The following is a 21,501-nucleotide window of genomic DNA, read 5'->3' as shown; positions in this document are numbered from 1 at the left end:
TATTTAACCACTGGGCAACAAAAGCAGTGATTTCTCTATTTATTAATTGGTTTACTGTCTTCCTGTCAAGGTTATATGCCTTTCTAGAAACAGAACTTTAATTAGATATGAGCTGTTCAGTGCAATTATGAATTGCATAGTGAAATATAGTATCCCAAGGTCAGGCTGGAGTATTACGGACCCTGTGTTCCTTTTGAGAGTATGTGGGTGATGTGTCTGTGGCTGTAGGATCACAGAAGAGATGATCAAACTCCAGAGCAGAGATTTTGGCCTTTGTTTCAATCCTGAAATGAAAGTTTGAGTATTTATTTTCGTTCCCTAGAAGGTAATCTTCATAACCCAGCTTTGTTTGAGGGCCGGAACCCATTGGTGTGGGAGATGGCTGAGGAGTACCTGGAGATCGTGCGGAAGTACCCCTGTCCATTGTCTTATGTTAGGGCTCATCTCTTCAAGCTCTGGCATCACACGTGAGTATCTCCATAGAACTCTTTTATGTTTTCAGGGCTCATCCTGCTTAGAAAGTGTGTGGGCTTTCTGGACAAGGATTTGTTTGGCCAGAATGAGTATGCTGCAAAGTTTTGTTTCCTGGACCTGGCTGGAGAGGGTGTGGGCTGAGGTCTTTACCCTTTATTTCATGTCAGGGAAACAGGGCATGGGGAATGAACAAGTTGCCACAAGATCAGCCAGGGTGTGATCTCACAGCACGCCAGCTGCAATGTGGTAATTGCCCATCTGCACACACTTCATGGCAAGCACAAGTTAACTATCTCCTTGTTCATTGTGAGGCAGAGTGCTGTTGCATTTGTTGTGGAGTGAGAGCATAGCTATGGGCAGTTACATAGTTATGGGCAGAGAAGCAGCTGATGGACTGTACATTCACGTTAGTTTATGTCAAAGTACCTTGGTTGTCTGCTGAGTCTTTATCTGGAAGAGACATATGTGTGCTTCTCTCTGGACTTACAAAGACGAATATAAGCTTCTACCAAAGGCAAATGAATCAGGAAAAGTGTATAAAATGCTTTTATGCAGTTATTTTTAGTTGATTGCAGTCTAAATATAACTGATGTTTGGGCTTTACCTCAGGCTTCAAGTTTACCAGCAGCTGCGTGAAGAATTAGCAAAAGTGAAGACTCTAGAGGGCATTGTAGATGTCAACAGGGAGCTGAAACTGCGATGTCAGGTACCAAGATGGGCTCTAATCTCCCAGAACAGCACTGCCTGCACTTGGTGGCAATGTACCAAGTATGTCATAGAGTTGACATCCATTAGTCACTTCTCTGGGATTTGTGGCTTACTAATCTTGATATTCGTAGCTTACTACAGTAGCATCCCCTTAAGCCTGGTCAACTTTATGTGGGATAAAGTTGATTTAGGAGTTAGAAATGTGCTTCACTTCATCTGTCATGGATGGTTTTTTAGCCTATATGTAATAGTCAGTAATTGTTAGCTTAAATTTCAATTCATGATTTCCTGGAGTTTGAAGTGTTATTTAGTGTATTTTCTGACAACTCCAGGAAGACTGACTGTAACTCTATGCTGCAGGAAGAAATAGCTAATCAGAAAGAAGGAGAAAAGCCAAAAGAAGGGTTGCCTTTTTTCCACTGGATCTGTCAGCCATACATCAGGCCAGGGTGAGTTACTTTTATTGATACTTACAGGTACTCATAGGACTTTCCCACCCATACCATAAAAAAAAAAAAAAAAAAAAAAGAAAAAAGCCTGAAGAAGACTTTGCATTATTTGTATTCTAGTTTGGTTGTTTCCTAGTTATTGCTTTGTTTGTGGGGATGTGGCTCATTGTTTGCATCTTCGCCTTTGGATCCTCCTCAAATTTCTCTCTCCCTCTCTCTCTGGAAAGTAAAACTTAGGAATCCCACAGCAGCTAGCAGCTGAGAACAAGAACCTGATATGCCCAATTTAGCGGGCCAACTTTAATTGGCTTTCCTACTGCTATATCTGATAGTGTGTCTGTTATTAACTGCCTAGTGTTAACCAAAACAGCTAGGTTTGTCTATCCCATTTCTAAGGGCAATGACACTTCATTTCCACAATAGAAAGGTTTATGGTTTACCCAGATTTCTGTAAACCAAAATAATGGTCAGGGAACAGCTACTCCTTCCCTCCAGTCAACTTATGATTAAATTCACTGTTTCAGGCCAAAGGAAAGATGCAGGGAGAATGGAGATAGTGGAACTGAAAAAGGTGTGCGAGGAAAACGTGCTCTGGAAGAAGAGGAAGATGGAAATTCTGAGCTTCTGTCAAAGAATAAACAAAAAAAGAAGTTAAGAAATCCAAATAAAAGCTTTGATCCATCTTTAAAACGTAAGTTCCATTTATTGGCATAAATATATGGAGATATGCTGATACCACTTTCGACATAACTTGCCGCTAAGAATTTTCCTGGCTTGTGTACTTGTAGAAACTTCTTTGAAAAGAGGAGGAATTGTTGCTATTGAAATTTCAATAGCAGGCAACATGATTCAAATAATGTTCACTGGTAAAGGAAACAAGGTTTAAAGTAGTAGGTCACTGATTCTCTCTAAGCATCTTTTTAAGATCAAAATTATTTACAAACTGCATTGTAGCTATCATTAGCATTTGAAGTAGAAATTTTGTATGAATTTCAAGCTGATATTCTCCTGTTTTATGCTTGACTTGAGGATTAAAATTTTCAATGTTTGGATTTTAGCATAGAAGCACTTAAAAATTCAAAGTATTTTTACCTTTGTACTGTTACTGGAGGTACTGTATTTTAATTTCAAAATGAGTCTCTGTCTAGAAAAGCACCAAGCTTTTCTGGTTCTGATTTTTTTTTTTAAACTTACTTCTTCCACATAAAAATACCATTGGTGAAATCAGGTTTCTCTCTCTCTCTTTCTCTCTCTTTCTCAGCCAAGTATGCAAAATGTGATCAATGTGGAAACCCTAAGGTAAGTCAGTACAGGCATCCATCAAAGCTTTTCCATGAAATGGAAATGAAATGTCCATGTAGGGATCAGTGTCTGGATGGAGATCAGTGACACGTGGTGTCCCTCAGGGGTCTGTACTGGGACCAGCACTGCTCAATGTCTCCATCAATGATGTGCGTAGTGGGATCAAGGTGTCCTCAGCATACTGGCAGATGACACCAAGCTGAGTGGAGTGGTGACACACCTGAGGGACAGGGCCATCCAGAGGGACCTGGACAAGCTCAAGCAGTGTCCTGTGGTAACCTCTGAGGTTTGACAAGACCAAGTGCAAGATTCTGCACTTGTTCAGGGTAACCATGGTATCAAATCCAGGCTGGGGGGAGGCACAGACTGAGAGCAGCCCTGCCCAGGACTTTGGGGTGCTGGTGGGAGAGAGGCTGGTCATGACTCACCAATGTGCACTCACAGCGCAGACAGCCCCTGTGCTCTAGGCTGCATCAAAAGCAGCATGGACAGCAGGTCACGGTGGGAGGGCATTCTGTGCCTTTGCTCTGGTCGCACCCCCGCCTGGGGCTCTGCATCCCCCTCTGGGGCCCTTGGTGCAGGAGACACAGGGAGCTGTTAGGGCAGGCCCAGAGAGGCTACAAAGATGATTGGGGGATGAAGTCCCTCTGTCAAGGAGACAGGCTGAGACAGGGGGGCTGTGCAGCCTGGAGAAGAGAAGGCTCTCTGGGGAGCCTCACTGCCCCTTCCAGTGCCTAGAGGGGACTTAAAAGAAAGACAGCAATGGAATTTTTAGCAGGGCTTGTTGGAGTAGGACAAGGGGCAATGGGTTTGAAGAGAGTAGAAGTCGTTTTTTATGGTGAGGCAGTGGACCAGGTTTCCCAGAGAGGTTGTGGATGCCCCATTCCTGGAAACATTCAAGGTCAGGTTGAACAGGGCTCTGAGCAACCTGATCTAGTTGAAAATGTCCCTGCTTTTTGCCTGGGATTGGAGTAGATGACCTCTACAGGCTCCTTCCAACCCAAACTATTCTATGATTCTATTCTGTTATTCCAAATCCAAAGGTAGGTCTGTGCCAGTGCCCAGTGACACAGGTGCATACCAAGTCCTGCTGATAAGTGTGTGTGTGGGGAGGAAAGCCCATACTTGGGCAAAAGCTTTTTAACCATTAACTGTAACCAATCTCTGAGGTTGAAGGTGCTGCACAAAAATCCTTAACATACATAACAGATTCTTTGAGAGACTTTGAGAGACTTTGCCTTCCTCTCCAAAAAAGTGCAGTCCTGCTGCTGCTCAGGGTATTTATTGCTGAGACAGTTGAGTGAGTTAATTGAATTTCTGAAGATATCCTGGAAACAAATCTCCAGACTTCTACACATGTATGACATGCATATTTTACTGTGAAATGAAAAACAACCCCCTCTTATTGGAGTTAGTGGTGGATGGAGTTTTTCTGCAAAGGGAAAATTTGAATAACTGGTGTGGTTCTTAGCATAAAATAAAAATACTTCATGTCATCGCAGTACAGCCTGCAGCGTCAGGCAGCACCTGCAGCTGTTTTGTGTTGTGTTTGGATCTCTGCCCTTATCAAAACAAGCCTAAGCACCTCCTCATCCTCAGTCCTGCCTTTGCAATAAATTAACATTGACTTTCACTATTAGCAAAGCGAAATGAGGCAGCTGGTTTTACAGGTTCTGTATTGAAATTTCAAATATTTTGATATTGGCAAAGAGCTCGTTTTGCTTTTGCTTGATTTATTTTTTCCCTTGGGGGAACATAGCTATTTGCTTGACAGGGTGATGTTGCTGAGCTGTGTAAGCAGAGTGTATTTATTGCTGCTAATATACCTGTAAAGTGGGGTGTAAGATATAAGTAATTTTGTGTTCTAGCTTAAAAATTAGCATTACATACACCTCAGGGGCAGGGGAGCCTGCAACACAAGCATATGATGTTGCTCCGTGTTGTAACACAGTTACTGCAGGGAAGCAGTGGCAGCCAGCTGGGGCTTAATTTGAAGTTGCAGCTACTGAAAAAAATGGGATTTTTTTTTGCTGTGTTCATCATTGGGAAAGCATTGAGCACTAGGCTGGTCTGCTTTCAAAGCCATCCTGTTTCATAGCTAATCCTGGTGTCATTGCTTGGTGCATAAAGCAAGATTGTCTGCACCAGGGCTTAGACTTATTTTTGTTTTGCTGTTGCATCACTGTAATGTTGCAGGTAGCTCTTGAAATCTTCTGACCAGGTCTGTAATTATTTTTTTTCCCGCTAGATTATGTGCTTCTGAGCTATGTCATGAAATGGGGTAGGGGTGTGTGGAGAAGGAAAAGGATAAGGAACTCAACTAAAGCCTCCCTAAACATGAAAGGTTTTCTGACTAGGGTGAAGGGAACCATGGTACACAATATCAACCCCCTTTTCTAAACTGTATGAGAGCAAAGCAGCCCCGAGACCCAGGCTCATTCTGCCACCTCATCAGGTAGCCAAGACTCAGCTGCTGCCGTCCCCTAAGGGTCACACATTATACTTTTAATAAATATGCAGGTGTATTTTAAGATACAAGTAGGGAAGTAATTCTGGTGGTAACATATTGTAGGCATAGATGCAGATGGTAGTGCTGTGTTTCATGCTGCAGAGAACTAGAGCAGGCTCGCCAGCACCAAATGTGTTCATGCTTGTTCCAGAGGGCTTATGGCATGTGGCCGCTTGTGGTGGGTAGCTCGGGCTGCCCAACAGGCTGTGGGGGCTGCACAAGTTGAATGAGGGTTTCTTTTTTTTGGTCGGTCAGGTTTTTTTTATTCTTTATGTGCAAACAGCAGATAGCACCCAATATGACATCAACTCCATCATCTTCATTAGGCTGAGTACACGTTTTTTTCCAAAGATCTGAAAGTGCAGAGCTGTATTGTTACTTATTATAGTAAACAGTAATAATTTTATTTTCACCGACACAAGCTTCTTTATACCACTGTCCCAACCCAGGGCACTAAATGTGTGTTTAACATGTGCCGAGGATGCTGTAAGAAAAGAGCATTCAAGGAGGTAGCAGATTGTCCAGGTAAGTGCATCTGGCCTTAACAAGCAAACATCTTATCCACCTCCCATCTATATTCATTACTGAATCTTTGGGTTATGGGGTGTAGGTGAGTGTTAAAATCTACATACTTACCTACGTGTTATGTAAAAGTTTGTAGTACGATTTTAAAAGACTGCTTTTCCTTCTCTGTGTCATTGCTCCTGCTTCCAAAGCCTTGGGATGCAGTTTCCAGTCTGTAATGACCCGGTCTTTATAAGGCATGAGGTATTCCGTTTACCACTGTAGTCACCTCATTTCAGGATGTTGGTTTGGGGTTTTTTTCCCCTTTTTGCTTTTTCAGGTCATGGACTACTTTTTAAGACCAAGTATGAAAAATCCCTTTCATGGCAGCACAGTCAAAAAGGAATTCAGACCCCAGAGATCAGTCAGAGAGGAGACACAGAGGTGGGGGAGACAGCAGTGCTGAAGGAGGCTGGTGACAGTACAGGGTGAAGCTTTGGAAATGAACAGTCCAAGAGCTCCTGCCAGACCACTACACTACTTCCCTGGGCCAAAGAATGTGTCATCTCCAGCTCACTGTCAGCTGTGTGAACTTCTTCCACATAATTAAGTTCTGGAAAAGTTTTATTTAAGTAAAAAACTGCTTACTCAGGGAATTATCCTGCATTTGAAATAAAAGAGATGCAATTAAATGTCTAATGCTGTATTTGAAAGACTGAAAATGCTGCATTTTTGGGTGGAGACAATTTCTGTAAGCTGCCATTACACTCTGCCTCCTGTATGCTCCTTAACCCTTCATGTTCTGTTTTTAATACTGGCAACTAAGTTTATTGTATTAGAACAGCCTTCTGGCATACTAAAAATAGCAGTGTAAGTGACTTCCTCACAAACAGAAAATGTGTCACATTTGTTAGTGTTTTAGTAGGCTTCATTTTTAATGCAGAAAGGAAAACAGCAGTACTTGGAAAATGTGAATGTAAAACTGTAAGATTTTGCTATATCCACATTAACAATTCTTAGTTTCTTACAGTATGATCACACTTGACAGTCTTCCATGAGCCAAAGGTTGGGGGAGGATGAAATCTCTATTTTAACAGAGAGGGTTATCTAAAAATATGTGGGAAGTTGTAACCAAGTCCAGTAGTAGTTCCTTGCTCAAGGTCTCATACTTCATGATGTAGTCATTTGTCCTTTACATGTGATAAATTCTGAGAGATGTGACAAAACCAGATGCAGGTCCTACACGTGCCTTTTTTAAAGACGGAAACTTGAAACCACCTCTTCCACTTCATGTGGAAGTAGTTCACTTCTTCCCTTGCACAGGCATACATGCTAAAGCTGTCAAGTAGTCTGAGTTTCCTGGTCTGTTCCCCCTCTTGGAGTAAAAAACCCAAATATGTGTTATCCTAGAATTTCAAACTGTTTAATTGACCTCTCCCCATTAACAGTTTCCCAAAAAGATCAGAAAGCTCAGACATTCTCCTGCTCAAAGTCTGCAAAGGCAAAACAGCCAGTTCCAGCACAAGAGAACTGGGGCCGTGTGAAACACACAGATTTTATTTTGGATCACCCCTCCCTCTCATAAATACAGTGTCGTCACTGTATTTATGAAGTACCAGAAGTACTAGACCAGTGTGAAGGAACAATCAAGGTGGCTTTTGGCTCCTAAATTCAGGAGGAGCCTTACACTTGAGAGTAGTAATTGGATACCATTCTATAAAGAAATTAGTGTTTAAGGTATATTTGTCCCTCCCTCCATACCAAGGCATTTCTTAACAATCACAATGGAGAAATGCAGGTAGACCTTATCTTGTCCACTCCTGTCCATGGCATGGCTGGAGGCTGCCACACCCCTGACACAGGGCTGAAAAACTGCTCAGTTTGGCACTGCAACATAGACCCACCTCTGTGCATCCAACTGCAAATCACCACACAAATGGAAAAAAGTTTCAACCTGAACTTTTGGCAGCTGTGCAAGAAGATGCCAGCCTTGCAGTACTACGGCAAAGCTGTCCAGATGAGCCACGACTCACTAAGCAATGCTTGTGAACTCGGAGGCCCAATTGCAACATGAGCAAAGCCAAGCCACTTACTGTTCACACTGAGCACACCTGCACTAACAAGGGATTACTTTCAGGCTAGGCAATATACTAATTATTCTGTTTATCTCTAATCAAAAGATTGTAGTTTGCCAGCTCGGTAAGGTCAAGGCCTGTTTTGTTTCTGTTTCACAGGCCCTTAAGGAGATACACACTATTTTATTTTCATGGAGTAGGGGAAGAAAGGGCAGTGCTCTGAATGTAGAATGATGCTGAAAATGATGCTCAGTCTTCAGGAAAATGGGTTCTCACATCTAAATTATTTTCAGAGGCACACAAGAAAAAGCTGGGGTATTTCACATAAGAAAAAAAGAAAGCCAACTGCCTTTATTTGAGAAACAGGTTATGACATGAGATATGAGAAAGATCTAAAAAAAAATTTAAAGACAAAAAGGTGCATCAAAACAAAGACTGAAACTCCGAGATTTCAGCATGTATTTATGGGGTACAAGCTTTGAAGTGCAGAGAGTTCACAGTTGTATCAACTACAGGCAAAGGGAGTACAAAGCCTGAGCTGAAGGCTTAGAGAATTGAAACAGTGGCACCTGTAGGGTCAGCGATAAAAAGAATACCCAGCCTGATCTACCACCTAAGCCAGATTTTTCAGGTCCTGCCACTTGAGTTCTTGTTTGAATTAGACCATCTCTTGCTAATGTCCTGCAGTCTGTAGCTTCAGTAACTCTACCAAGGCCTAAGCTTATTTCTTTTATGTCAAAAACTTAATTGCATTATGAAGTTACCAAGCTTCTAATTAGTGAATCTTGTACATTTTCTCTTAGAGCTTGACATGACCTATTAGCCAGTTTCTGTTCCCCTTTCTAACTAATTTAGCCTAATCAAGTTATCCTATGAGAGAATCTAAAGCTACACAGCAACCCTATGAAATGTTGAATGGAGTTCAGAGATTCTTAAGAACACAAAAGCCAAAATAACATTACTTTAACTACAAAGTTCATTTGCAAAGCAGACAAGTAATCCTTTCCCTATTCTCTAACAGCATCAGAGGAAGCAGAATTCAGTTCCACACCAGTTTGGTGGTTTTCACCCTACTGCAAATTCACAGCTGATGGAATACCAGAGAAGTAAAACACTGACTTGTCTCAACCTCAGCTGTCACAAGCAGATGGTATAAAACATACTTAGAGCACTGTCTCATGCAGCACACTGCTGCCCCACTGCTATCTGCTTCATAAAGAGTAATGAAGATGGCAGAAGAATCTCAAATAGTCAAATTTATTTGGCTGAGACTTTAAAAGAAAAATGAATCAGTGCTTGACAAGCACTTTCTACCAATACACAATGTGTCTTTGTCAGATTGAAGTTTCCTCTTTATTCTTTCCCTGAAAGTTTATATTACATTGCACATATCAGAAATAATACCTTATTCAGTGGCAGTTTTGGGAGCTATCCAGAGGATGGAACAGTGCTGAGACCTTTGCTGCAGAGTCACAGAAGAGATGTACAGGTCACACTCACATGGCCTGGGACAAAGACCAAGCTCTGTTATTTTCTCCCTCACTTACTGACACCTTTCAGCCAAAAGCAGCTCATAGATGATGCTGCAACAGCCAAGGTCCTCTAAACAGACCTCCCCCTGCAAAACCTAGCAACACAGACCACAGTGCTGGACAAGTTCTGGGCAGATAATTACCAATCACCCCAAACTAACACTAATCTCACAGTGGCAGCTTCTACATTACCAGTTACAGTGAGTGTGCTAATTAAAACTGCCTTTGCCAAAAGAATAAGGTTTTTTCAACTGTTTTTCCTTTAGTCCTAGCAAGGCCATGTAAAGAAAGCAGGATTTACACTGCATGAGGAACCTGTCATGGCCTACCAGTGGCACTTCCTTAACAAAACGGTGCTGCACAAGTTCATTAAATCCATATGAATGGGCCCCTCTGATCATATCTTAGACATACCAACATGCTACACATTCCACAAAACTTCATCACTGAATGACCTTGGCGGTCACAAGGAATCACTGAAAATTCAATCTTTGTTGGTCACTATTTCCCCATTTATTACTTGGGAAATTACATTGAGATTTAAGGTAAGAATCATTTTTACTGGGGGAGACTGCTTATGAATGCAATTTTCCTAGAACTATATGCATACTGTGTTGTACTTTGCGGGGTTTGAGACTGGCAGGCAGTTAGGACTGAGGCAGGTGTTGGACAATATCTAGAAGAAACATGCCTGTACAGCCCTGACTCCCATCTACAAGATCCAAAAGCAACAGCAGCTTCTTTCACAGGCTAAAGGAGAGAGTTACATGCCAGTAATTCTGCACAAAGCACCCACGATGCCAATGTAATAAAAGAGAAATGCTTGATAACTCCCTAAGAGGCTGCAAGCACTTTTGTCTGGGGGGACAAAAACTTAACCATGCCTGCCAGCATACAGAATGGCCTCGGGCCACAGTCAGAGCTGGAAACTGCTGCTGCCACCTTGTGGGCCCCTTGTGGCTGCTGAGGGATGTGTGATGCCGCTGGTGTCTGGAAATACAGAGACTCCAGTCAGCTCAAGACACCACTGAGGAGTCCTGCAGCAGAAATCCTCCAGCAAGTGACTGATAAAAATAAATAAATAAAATAAAAATCCCAAAAGTGGGAGCACAGATGGTCACCTGGCATGGTGCACTTCACTGGGATGCAAAACCACCTCCTAAAGAGCAGAGTGTAACATCTTTTCCTGATAAATACTATCACTGGCCCATCTGCGGAAGAAAGCAAAAATGTTTGAGTAGCTTTCAGGACTGAAAAGCTTCCCTTCAACACAAACAGAAAATGTAAAAGTACTTTCCCTGCATCTCTTATAAGGACATACAGCAATTTACCCAAGGACTCAACTTGCCTTTCTCACTAAACTGGCCATCAGCGATGCTTGACACTCAGTTCTTCCCTCAAAAATGGGAGAATTTTTCCATGCCAAATGTAACCAAAGACCTCACATACACTATTGCTTCCATTTTCAGCACCTAAGTAATAAAAAGCATGGAAAGCCAGGAGAGACCACTGTTGCTACAGGAATTTTGCTGTTCGAATGTTCCTTCAAACTGCACTTTCTTTACATTTCATCCAAGCTGCATCTCCCACCAGATCAGAAAGCAAAACAATCGCCTATGAAACATCATGAAGCTTAGCAAAAAAACAGAGGCTTGAGATCAAAATACCTAAAACCCAACTTTAACACAAAATTCCAAATACTCAGAAGTTTTTTAATCCTGCTGTTTAATGCACTAGATATAACAACTTATTTTTTTTAAAAAAAAGCATGAACACATTAAAAGTAACATCTGTAGTCACTTGCCAGACCAGTCACGAATGGATCAAAATTCTCAGCTTGCCTTATGGATTAGATGAATAAAAGGCAGCAGTGACTTCAGAAAATTCAGTGCATATCTCTTTTCATGAACACAGGAGGATAACACACACACACACTGGGCTGCCACCTTTAACCCCTTTATAAAAAGAAAAGCAGAATAAATGCACCTGGAGAGTGGGCACTAGACTTACTCTTTTTAGGGCTTCCACAAGACTTGAGTGGTGTTCTATGGCATTTATCCAGTCTACCCAAAACAACTGTTGCACATGCGGGGAACCCATCACACACTATGGCAGTAAGACTGGGCAAGTGGCAATATTTGCATGAAGTAGAGATTTACTGCTATGATAACACTGGACCCTAAAGCCAGGTCACACACAAGAGGGAAACACATCAGGAAACAGTTTTCTTTGAAAATAGAGACCAGAGAGAGAGAGAACCTGGCTGCAGGTAAACATAAAACCCTAAAATAAAGGCCCGTGACTGAATGCATGGAAGCAATGCCATGTTTTCTGGTACAGGTGAAAATTCTCCAAGAGTTTCTCAAAGGAAATCTCCTCCCCCATCAGAACTCTAGTTCCATAATTGAGAGCAATGCACTTGTAAGTTTATTTGGAAAAAAGAAAGCTCAGCATTGCTCAAAATCGAGGCAATACTTTCAGGCCAGCAAAATTCACCTTATATTGTGTCTGTCCATTCAACTAACTATTTTTGCAACTTTGAAACAAGAAAACTATTAGCAACTGAAAAACTCTCAACTCAGAATCTGTACGGATAACCTGAAGCTCTTTATGGAGTGGTGGAAGGAGAGTGAAGGTTTCTACCAAAACTGAAATGAAGACTCATTTTTAGGGATGCTGTTTTTAAAAAGAATTTCTTTTCAAGGAGAATTGAAGTTATTGGAATATTCATATTATCCACCACCAAACCCTGACTCAATCCGAGCAAGAAGTGAGGGAGATAGGGACAGTTTGTGAAGCTCAGCAGTTAGTGTGTGAGACACTGGGTACAGTCCTGAGGGACCATTTCTTTTGGTAGTGCACGAAGTTTTTCACATGTTGGTGCTCATTCTGGATTGGCTGTTAGCTGGAGTGAGCTCCCCTTGGCTACCTTCCCTCGGAGGAGACTGCAACAAGACCAAAGCACATCCGAGTTAGTGATGTGTAAATATTCTGCAGCCTGCTTCCTGAGAGACAAAATAAAGCACAGGTGAAGCACAGCAGGATGGCAGCAGGGGGAGAGCATACCCCCAGGTTCATTAATGATGGTTTTGTATTAACAACTTCTACAGTTCACAAAAAGTTTTCATAAAGAAGTCAAACCAGAACTTTTAAGCCACTCTTACCAACTATGCACAAGGTGCTGTTGACCCCAGGAATTGAATCCTATCTGACATTTAGTAATCACAGGGATTAATATACTATAGAAATTAACACATTTTGTGCAGATGGCCTATCCTCCCTAAAGGCATCCTTTTCAAACTGCAATCCAGAAAGAATACTCCTAACAATTAACACTTCTTTTACTTCCTCTGCTGAAAAAATTACTTCAGACAATCTTTATTGAGAAGGTAGAAGATACATCTACCAAGGACTGGACCAAAGGAGTTATTCAGAATTAACCCAACCATATAAACTTCAAAGGAGCTTCTGAGCTGTACAAACAGGTTAATCTACTGGCTAAAAACACTTGTTCCTTATATATGAAGTATTTACTACTGTAAGAATTTGTCCAATCAGGAACCTGATAGATTCGCTCCCTTCCAGAATCCTCAATTCACCAACTTTCATAGTTTTACTTAACCCTGCCTTTAAGTCTCAGATGAGCAGGGCCATACCTTGACATGGATCTGGTTGCGCAGGACTGCGGCTCGCAGGATCATTGCTTTGGCACGGCGCTGAAACTCTTTGCCCATCTGTAAAGACTTCTCAAAAGTTGTGCTGCGCTGATCTACATCTCGAGCATACAGAATCTGTAACCAATACAGAGAACTGAACATGGGAGCTGTGCCAGGGTTCCACAGCAGGAAAACAGCTAAGGCATTATGGAGCCTGAGGTCACACACAGTTCACCCCTACTGAACACACCAGGCCCAAGAGATGAATGCACCTTTCCAAGCCTCTCAGGAATGGAGAGTTTCTAAACTTAGTAAGCCTGTTCAGTCTCTAATTCATGGGTGAAATGCACTCACCTTACTGTGCGAGTCTATTCTGGCATTGATCAGTCCCTCCAAGATCAGCTGAGTGAGTTCATCTTCCAGAGCAGCCACTGTGGTGTTAAAAGCAGTGGCCATCTTGCGCATGTCTGCCGACACATAGGGGCTGAAGTACTAAGAAGAAGAAGAAAATATTCAGTTGCACACTCCACCCTTTAAGAAACTAGGAGAAAAGTAATTGCAAAGAAATGGCCTATCTCCCTGTTTATCTACCTCTGGGATGACAGGAACAATTACCTGGATAAGGGCACGATTTCGAATCTGGGTATAAAGTGTCCTGACATGAGGTGCAAGGTACATATCTAGCAGCAAGTTGTCCTGCGCAAAACAATAAACCACATCAGAAGCTGAGAAGCAATCTGGAAAAATATATTATTCCTGTGTTCTGAAACATTTATGTGTATATACTTAAACCTTAAGAATATTATACTACAGGAAGACAATACAATAAAACAAGAATGAATAAAAAACATAGGAATATGTTTTAAATATTTATAATTTCTCTCTACAAATAAACTGTTCCTAATTTCCATGCACCACACCAAGAGACACAGAAGACACAGAAGACCTGAACATTTAGTATCTACTTTTGACAATCACTGCTTCTCACAAAAGCCTAGGCAAAGGGAACTTTTAGGGTCTGCTCTGCACTGCTCTCCTGCAACTCACCTTCATCTCATCCAGCATCTTCAGGCATGAAGCATACTTCGATTCATAAAACTTGAAGATGATGTCACGAACCTGTGGCTCCAGCTCCAAAAACAATTTGAAGGAGCTACAGATAAAGATGGCAGTGATCAGACATTGGAACCTGCCACTTATATACCCCATAACCTCATCACTCCAAGTCACAAGGTTAAAAACTCTCACTATCATTCCAAGAAGATTCCAAGAATTTACCCTCTAACAGACCAGACAGCCCATTTTCACCAGGGCTAGGAGCCTGGAACACAGAGAGATAGAGCACAGCATCAGAGCTGTGATGAAGGAAGACAAAAGACTTTTGACAAACCAAAGAGTAGAAGTGTTTGTCCACACAAAACAAAATCATGAATGTGAATAGGTCAAAATCAGGCAAACAAATGCCATACTGTAGTCCATGCTGGCCAGCTCTGTGTCCCCTTTCAAAGCACAGCCTTCATTATGTATAGCATGCCATAGACAAGACAAGCATGACAATTTCTCTGAGAAACAAGCTATTGTGAGTGTGGTAAATCTTAGGGATGTACACTTTTCCTCAGCACACTCCCAGTTCACCATCACAGATTTTTAAACCTTGAGATCTCACCCTATTTATCAGCCCATAAAAGAGGGTAACAACCCCTTTTCCACAGCAATTTAAGATTACTGCTTCTGTACATCTAGCTCCTGTACACCTAGCTGACAGGAATTCAGTAGCATTGCAATTAAATCTATGACACTCAATAACCACTTTCTTCCAAAGACTGTAATTATCTTAACCTTCTGTATAGTAAGATTACACTCCAAGGTGTACTAATAATTACTAAATTGTTTTAATGATTAACATACACCACAACAAGGGGCAACATGAAGGAAAGCTGCCTTTGACAGAGGACTGTGTCCCTCTACTCAATATCTGATATGAAGTACTGATGAAGACAGACAACTGGGCTATGCAGATGCTTAGCAGCATAGCAGGATTTAACCTGGGTAGGAAACTTATATTAAAAAAATTTCAGCTGTGATTAACCACTGTGTTCTAGACAGTGAAACACCACTTAATGCTAAAGGCAAATTAGTGCTCAGTGATTCTTTCTCTCCTGTATGAGAAATACTCCTGCCAAAATCCACTCTTAACCAAAGTCCCATGTTCCAAAAGATGTCCAGTACATACAAACATCACTCAAGGCATCACTCACCTACTGGAGATAACATTTCGTTGCAGTTCCTGACGGTCAAATGTAGCAAGGGCACAGAGCCCACCATACACAGCCACATTGCTGGGAGATAACAGCTACAGAGAGAGGGAGAGACAGAGAGCAAGCTGTCACTGACTACCAAAATGGTGTAAGGGTGGCATTGAGTCTTCTACCCCAGGCCTTTCTTTCAAGCAGTGACAAGATTAGTCCTTATCAAATGCAGTGGAAGCACTCAGGTTGCTCTCACCCACTGCGTAAGGTGACAGAGTCAGAGCAGTAACACTGCTAAGAGAGCAGACATCAATTTCAGGAGCTTTTGGTTGATTGAATTATAAATTATAAATCATAAATCTCACAGGTAACTCTTATGTGATCTAGAATAGAACATTTAGAGAAGCCAAGAACAGAGACTTAAAAAACCAAAACAAACCAACCAGCACAGTTCACAGCACCACCAAACTATATAGGAATGCTGCAAGAATAACTACAATATCTGAATTTTACAACCTAATACTAAGAAGAACTGCATCCCCTCCAAGACCTGCGTACAGCTCCCTCTTGGTCCTCACCTCAGGGAAATCACAGTGATCAAATGATGCCAACAAGAAGCACTTTGCTGCCTGTTTGTACTTCCGGGCAGCTAGTTCGGCCAAGCCTAGGAACCAGAAAAAGTTAGTCCTTTTTTTATGACAGTATACAAATTAGGGAAAATTGAAAAATCTAGGGAGTAGGAAAGGCCCCCATGGTTGCTAATGCCTTCACTAGTGAAGTAAAACAAGATCCTCAGACTGTATCAAGCATCCTTTGAACTACATTGACTCATACAGGTATCCTCTCTGAAGAAACTCAGGGAGATGGCAAAAACCAGCAGCTCTATCTCACCAGCTTCATTAAATTTTGCATGTCTGGTATGGAAATACAAAGTCTGTCAAATATGAGAGAAAAAATAAACCCAAGAGCCCTACGGACAGCTAACAGATAGAAAGACAGGCAAACCATACAGGAAGCTGAAGGATTCACTCACCTGCTGCACATTTCAGTTTGGTGAGAATTGCTTGTGTCTGGCTATCTCTTTCTCCTCTTTGCTAAAGCATAAAACAAAGCAGTAGTGAGCAAGCAGTATGAAAGCTATTTTGCTTACAACTAGGATAATGTCCCCAGGATATTTCACCCTGATAATTAACTTGCCAATTTCAATGGCAAGAAAACTTAATTTTATTTCTCTTGGGAAATATGGCAAAACTGAGGACAGGAAGTACCCATTTTTACCATAAGTCAGATTTTGTACACGTGCATCATGAGAGAAGTCATAAAGGGGGAAAGGAAGAAATCATTTTACAAATTTAGAAACAGAAAACAAAGGGAAAATGTATGCAAGTTAAAGAGCAGGAGCTTACTTCTGCAATTTCTGGTGTAGACTCAGCCTTGCTAACATAGCTCAGAACATGAGACCAATTCTGGAGGTAGACACTGACCTGTAGAGAGGCAGAAATAGTGTGGGGCAGGCACAGATAAACGGCACTCCTCAGCTAAGCCGCATCATTGAGGGCACAAGAGCCAAGGATGGGGGGCAACTTCACAGCAGGTATCACAAAGACACCAGGTACCTCTGCCTGCAAATCCTCCTACCTTGATAACATTGAGACACATGTTGATGACATGTTTAGCACTGGTGCAGTAATCACGGGCTCGCGAGTAACACTTGAGAGCATTGCTGAGGTCTCCACAGTCCAGGTAATGATCACCCAAATCATCGTGGCCTCTCCTGGAGGACGGCAATTAAAACATCAGTGAACTGTATGCTCAGAAACGGACAAAGGCAGTTTGTTCTAAACAAGTAACTCAACACACTGACCTAAGGGCACATCCCACGTTAACTACGGAGAAACAAAATGCTCTTCCTTGCTCCAGAAGAGCCTTTTGCATCTCACCTGATACTCTCCTTGATGGAGTTCCCTTTGTAATTTTTCAGATCTGTATCGAGTTTCTCCAGTTTAAGAAGAGCTTTCTTGCGTGTAGCTTCAACCCAAGCTGTGTCAAGAGGAGGAGGTTCAATTCCACTATCAGGGACAGCATCAGGTGTATTTTGCAGTTCTCTGAAAGAAAAGTATTTGAATGAGGCTATTAGGCTGAATATGTTTCAAAACAGAAGTCTGCTAAGTGCCTGGCAATGCTACCCTAACAAACAGTACTGCATACACAAAATAGACCAAAGAGAAAATAAAGGTAGTGGAGAAAAAGAAACATATTGTTAAAATGTCCAGTGCAAACAGTAACACAAGCATCACAGATGTTTACAAATACTTCACAAAATTATCCTAATGATCTTAGGATGAATATACTGTCACACACATGGTAAAGACTCCCCATGCAAAACAGACAAGAAATCATGAAATAAGCATAGCAACAAAAATAATACAAAGATGGGAAGCGTGGATGTATAAGTGAGATATTAAAGGTGATCCTTAACATCAAGCCTCTTTCTAGAGTGGGGGAGAGAAAGGAAACAATAAACCAAAACAAGGCAAAAAGTTAGATTAGATATTAACTTATGAAAACAAAAGCATCTAGAACAGGCCTCCATAATCTGCCTCAGGAAAAACAAATTTATTCATTAATATTTGAGGCAGTTGCAAGGACTAAACTCACCTCAATATCTACCTGCAGCTTTTAAAAGCACAAAGATTTCAGAATGAGATAATGCCTTCTGTGCTCTATCTTTTAAAAAAGCATGAACACACATGTCGCTGCTATTAACTCTAAGGGCGAAGATAATTTGCATAAGGTACGTGCTGGTATTACATGCAAAGTATTCCATTGCAGCACATCACTCTTAACTCTGTCAGGAAAGCTCCCCACGTTCCCATGGCCTCTTAGTACCTCGTGGCCTCAGACAGCTTTCTGTGGATTTCTTCATACACATCAACATTAAAAGTTCTCTGGACAAATGACAGAGCCATCTTGAGAGCTTCCACCCGCAGCTGTGGGCAGTGGTCAGCGATGAACTGCAGCCGCTCGATTCGCATCAGCCCACTGTAGCTGGACGCATACTGCTCCAAATCCTGCCAACAAAACCTGGCCTCAGAAGGTGAAAATGGACAAACTACATCAGCCTACTGCACTGTGACCTGCACAGCTTTTCCTGCAGACCTGATCCCCTCAAGGAGGGCAAACAAAAATCAGTAAGATTAGTCCATGTCTGCTTTCTTCAAATATAAGTAATTTCCTCAGAAATATGCTCTACACTACAATTTACCATTTCGAAATTTCAGTTGTGATGCTTTTGTGTTTAAGACTAACCAGCGTTAAGATTTTTTCAGAAGGGTCTTTTTCAAAATTCTTCAAGGAAGAGACCATGGGCAAGAAATGTACCCACAGCCCTCAGCAGCACGTACCAGCGTGGGGTTCTCCACCACATAGTTGATATCAGGTGAATTTTGCTGATCTTCTTGTGGATCTACGTCAATCTGCATGGGCTCCACTGCACCCTAAAAGAGCAAAACAAGGTCAAAAGCAGCTTATATGTTATTCAATTTACTAAGGATTTGCTTAAATATGTGTTAAATTTTAAAAATGAAAAAGCACTCCTCAGTCCTTTGATATATCCTTAGGACTTTTCTCTAGCAGCACCACCAGTCAGCATGATGCTTGGTCTAATGCAAGCAGCAGTATGGCTTAGCATTCACACAGAGCAGTTTACTTGGCTTGGTAAATTATCAAGCAAAAAAATGAAGGGGTCAAATAATCTGATTATACAAAGTATGTGAGGTATGCATATGCATTCCATTTCTCTTCCCTGAGCAAGAGCAGGTGTTAACACTCAGATCAAGAAGTTCCAAAAGGCAAAATGTACCAAAAAACTCACCACAACCTTTCAAAACTGCTTTAATGCTTAGAAATAATATTTCTGGGGGAGGGGGAAGAGGCAAATATTGTTAAACTTCTTAGAAGTATTAAAAGCCATAAAGAACAGAACGCCAAATGACAACTTCAGAGTTTCCAACACAGCAAGGAACAATTTGACTGCACTGCATGGATGTGGCATTAGTCAAACTATCTTACTATAGTTTTCAAGTTCAATTGCTCAGATAGAGCCTCTTTGGAGAAACAACAGAATTTTATTCTCCCAGTATATCCTGCACTGCTTTGAGCCATAAGGACTCACAGCAATGCAGTGACTTTGGCACAGCTGCATTGCTTCAGCTCCTGCATGTACTCCAGGTAAGACCAGCTTGCTATCCCATTCCACAAACTAACTGCTCTGCTGGCACAAAATTCATTGTCTCCTCCTAGTCCAAGTGTGCTGAACAGTCTTCCTAGGAATTACTGTGAGGAAATAAAGTGAGGAAAACTTAGCAGACTGTCTGCTTATAAAATGCTGACTTTGTGCACATAGTATATAAGCTTGATTTGCAAAAGTGGATCTCACAAAAGACAGACATGCCAACCACCTTGCCCCCATACACATCCGATTATTTCCATATTTTTACTGTCAAGAAATCAAAGATTGAGGGGTTTTTGGACTGGGTTGATTGTTTAGTTGGGTTGTTTTGTGACAGGGAACAGGGCAGATGCAGATTTCCTATCTCTAAAAATTACACTCACCCACAGTCTGGAGGTCTTATTCTTTCACAAACTGATACATATCAAATGCACATCTCACCACTGAAATCTCCCAAAATCTGAAGTAAAAGCAAGTGAAGCGCAAAACCATCTGTTTCCTAGTTTACTAACCTTTCCATGAAGGAAAGGGAGGCAGGGAAGGCACAGAGGAAATTTTGGTTGTTTAGACCACCCCTCAGGCAAAATCCGCATAAAAACAGGCAATTCAACATATGCTGAGACCGCTACCTTTCCCACTTTTATCTATCTTCTATCTTTTCTAATATCACAAACACTACGTGCCAAGGTTAGTTTGTTTAGGCGGCACTTGCCTACCATAGTAAAAACTCAATTACAGACTCCTTAGAAAACAGCAAAAAAGGTAACTGTAATTCCAGCTGGTGGAACAGAACAATTTGTGTCTTGCTACAGTGAGAGTCTGCACTCTGCATTTCTCACTTAACTCCCAGACAAGGAAAAACAAAAGTGGGCTGAAAGCCCCAGTAGGACAAGCAAACTCAAACATTTTCAAGCTCTTTATTTTGAAAGGAAGATGCAATGCCAACTCAAAAACTACTCACAGAGCAAATAATAAACAGCCACTCCCCAAGATTTCCTAAGCCCCAAGGGCTGCTCTGCTGAGGGTACCTCACCAGGCCTCACATAAGCAGATATGCTGGTGCCTGAGCTGAAGTCTCCTGCTGTACTCGGCAGGAATAGGTGTGATCTGCTGCTGGACGGGGTGCAGTACAGATCTATTACTAACGAAGGGGCCGAGTTGGATGCTGAACCGTCCCTCGTCCTCTCTGCCCAAAGCCCCGCGCCCTGACGCAGATATGCTACTGCTAAAACTGGCAAAGGACAGCCTCCGCAGGTACGTCGTGTCACCGACCCCCTCGGCGCTCCCGGGGCTCTCCCTGCACGACAGACTCTCAGTTCCTCCTCACTGGGCCACCTCACCGTACCCTCCGCCACCACTCCAACCCTACCCACGGCGGGGACCAAACACAGGGCCATCGCAGCGGCGGGGACACCACGGGTGCCGGAGGATGCTCGGCGGAGCATTGCTCCTCGCGAACGGCGACGGAAGAGACACAGACCCGACGGAAGGGCGAGCGAAGGCCCAAGGCCAGCCGAAAGCCGCTCCAAGTCCGTGGAGCGCAAGGAGAGGGCCGCACGGCGCCCCCGGAGGCCGCGGCCGAGCAGGGGTCTCAGACCCTGCGCGGGAGGGACGCGGAACGCGGCGGAGCGCGGCAAGGCCCGAGGGGCCGGGCCGGCGGGACGCGGCCACCCCATACCTGCAGGTTAAAGACCTGGACGGGCAGCGGCATCCTCCCCTCACGCCGCCGCTTCCGGCTACCCGCCCCTCCCGCTCCGCTTCCGCTTCCGTTTCCGGGCCGCGCGTCGCGGCGAGGCCGCGGCCGACAGGTGA

General features: G+C 42.6%; 2 protein-coding genes across 6 annotated transcripts in view; one reads left to right on the top strand and one right to left on the bottom strand.

Annotated features, from left to right (window-relative positions):
• DUS1L (dihydrouridine synthase 1 like) overlaps nucleotides 1-11,978 on the top strand; it is a 23,375-nt gene extending 11,397 nt beyond the window's left edge. For 3 of the 5 annotated variants that reach the window (XM_074555305.1, XM_026798294.2, XM_074555306.1), the window contains 7 exons: nucleotides 323-467; nucleotides 1,084-1,242; nucleotides 1,515-1,631; nucleotides 2,156-2,322; nucleotides 2,893-2,930; nucleotides 5,892-5,967; nucleotides 6,287-11,978. In XM_074555305.1, coding sequence (XP_074411406.1) covers nucleotides 323-467; nucleotides 1,084-1,242; nucleotides 1,515-1,631; nucleotides 2,156-2,322; nucleotides 2,893-2,930; nucleotides 5,892-5,967; nucleotides 6,287-6,438 — 854 coding nt within the window. In that variant the 3' untranslated portion in view covers nucleotides 6,439-11,978. The remainder of the gene's footprint in view (nucleotides 1-322; nucleotides 468-1,083; nucleotides 1,243-1,514; nucleotides 1,632-2,155; nucleotides 2,323-2,892; nucleotides 2,931-5,891; nucleotides 5,968-6,286) is intronic. The other 2 variants (XM_005495663.2, XM_074555307.1) reach the window with 2 other exon arrangements.
• GPS1 (G protein pathway suppressor 1) lies at nucleotides 8,466-21,501 on the bottom strand. Its single transcript, XM_074555308.1, has 14 exons — nucleotides 21,368-21,501; nucleotides 18,863-18,955; nucleotides 18,348-18,529; nucleotides 17,399-17,563; nucleotides 17,097-17,232; nucleotides 16,865-16,942; nucleotides 16,492-16,552; nucleotides 16,037-16,122; nucleotides 15,468-15,562; nucleotides 14,257-14,362; nucleotides 13,825-13,905; nucleotides 13,564-13,701; nucleotides 13,210-13,344; nucleotides 8,466-12,498 (listed from the first exon to the last, which is right to left on the bottom strand). Exons 1-14 carry the CDS (start codon nucleotides 21,398-21,400, stop codon nucleotides 12,424-12,426), a joined length of 1,464 nt encoding a protein of 487 aa, XP_074411409.1. The 5' UTR covers nucleotides 21,401-21,501; the 3' UTR covers nucleotides 8,466-12,423.

The sequence above is a fragment of the Zonotrichia albicollis genome, chromosome 19 (assembly GCF_047830755.1).
Source record: "Zonotrichia albicollis isolate bZonAlb1 chromosome 19, bZonAlb1.hap1, whole genome shotgun sequence".
Lineage (NCBI taxonomy): Eukaryota > Metazoa > Chordata > Aves > Passeriformes > Passerellidae > Zonotrichia > Zonotrichia albicollis.
Note: the sequence above shows the minus strand (reverse complement) of the source record. Positions and strands in the feature narration are given on the sequence as shown.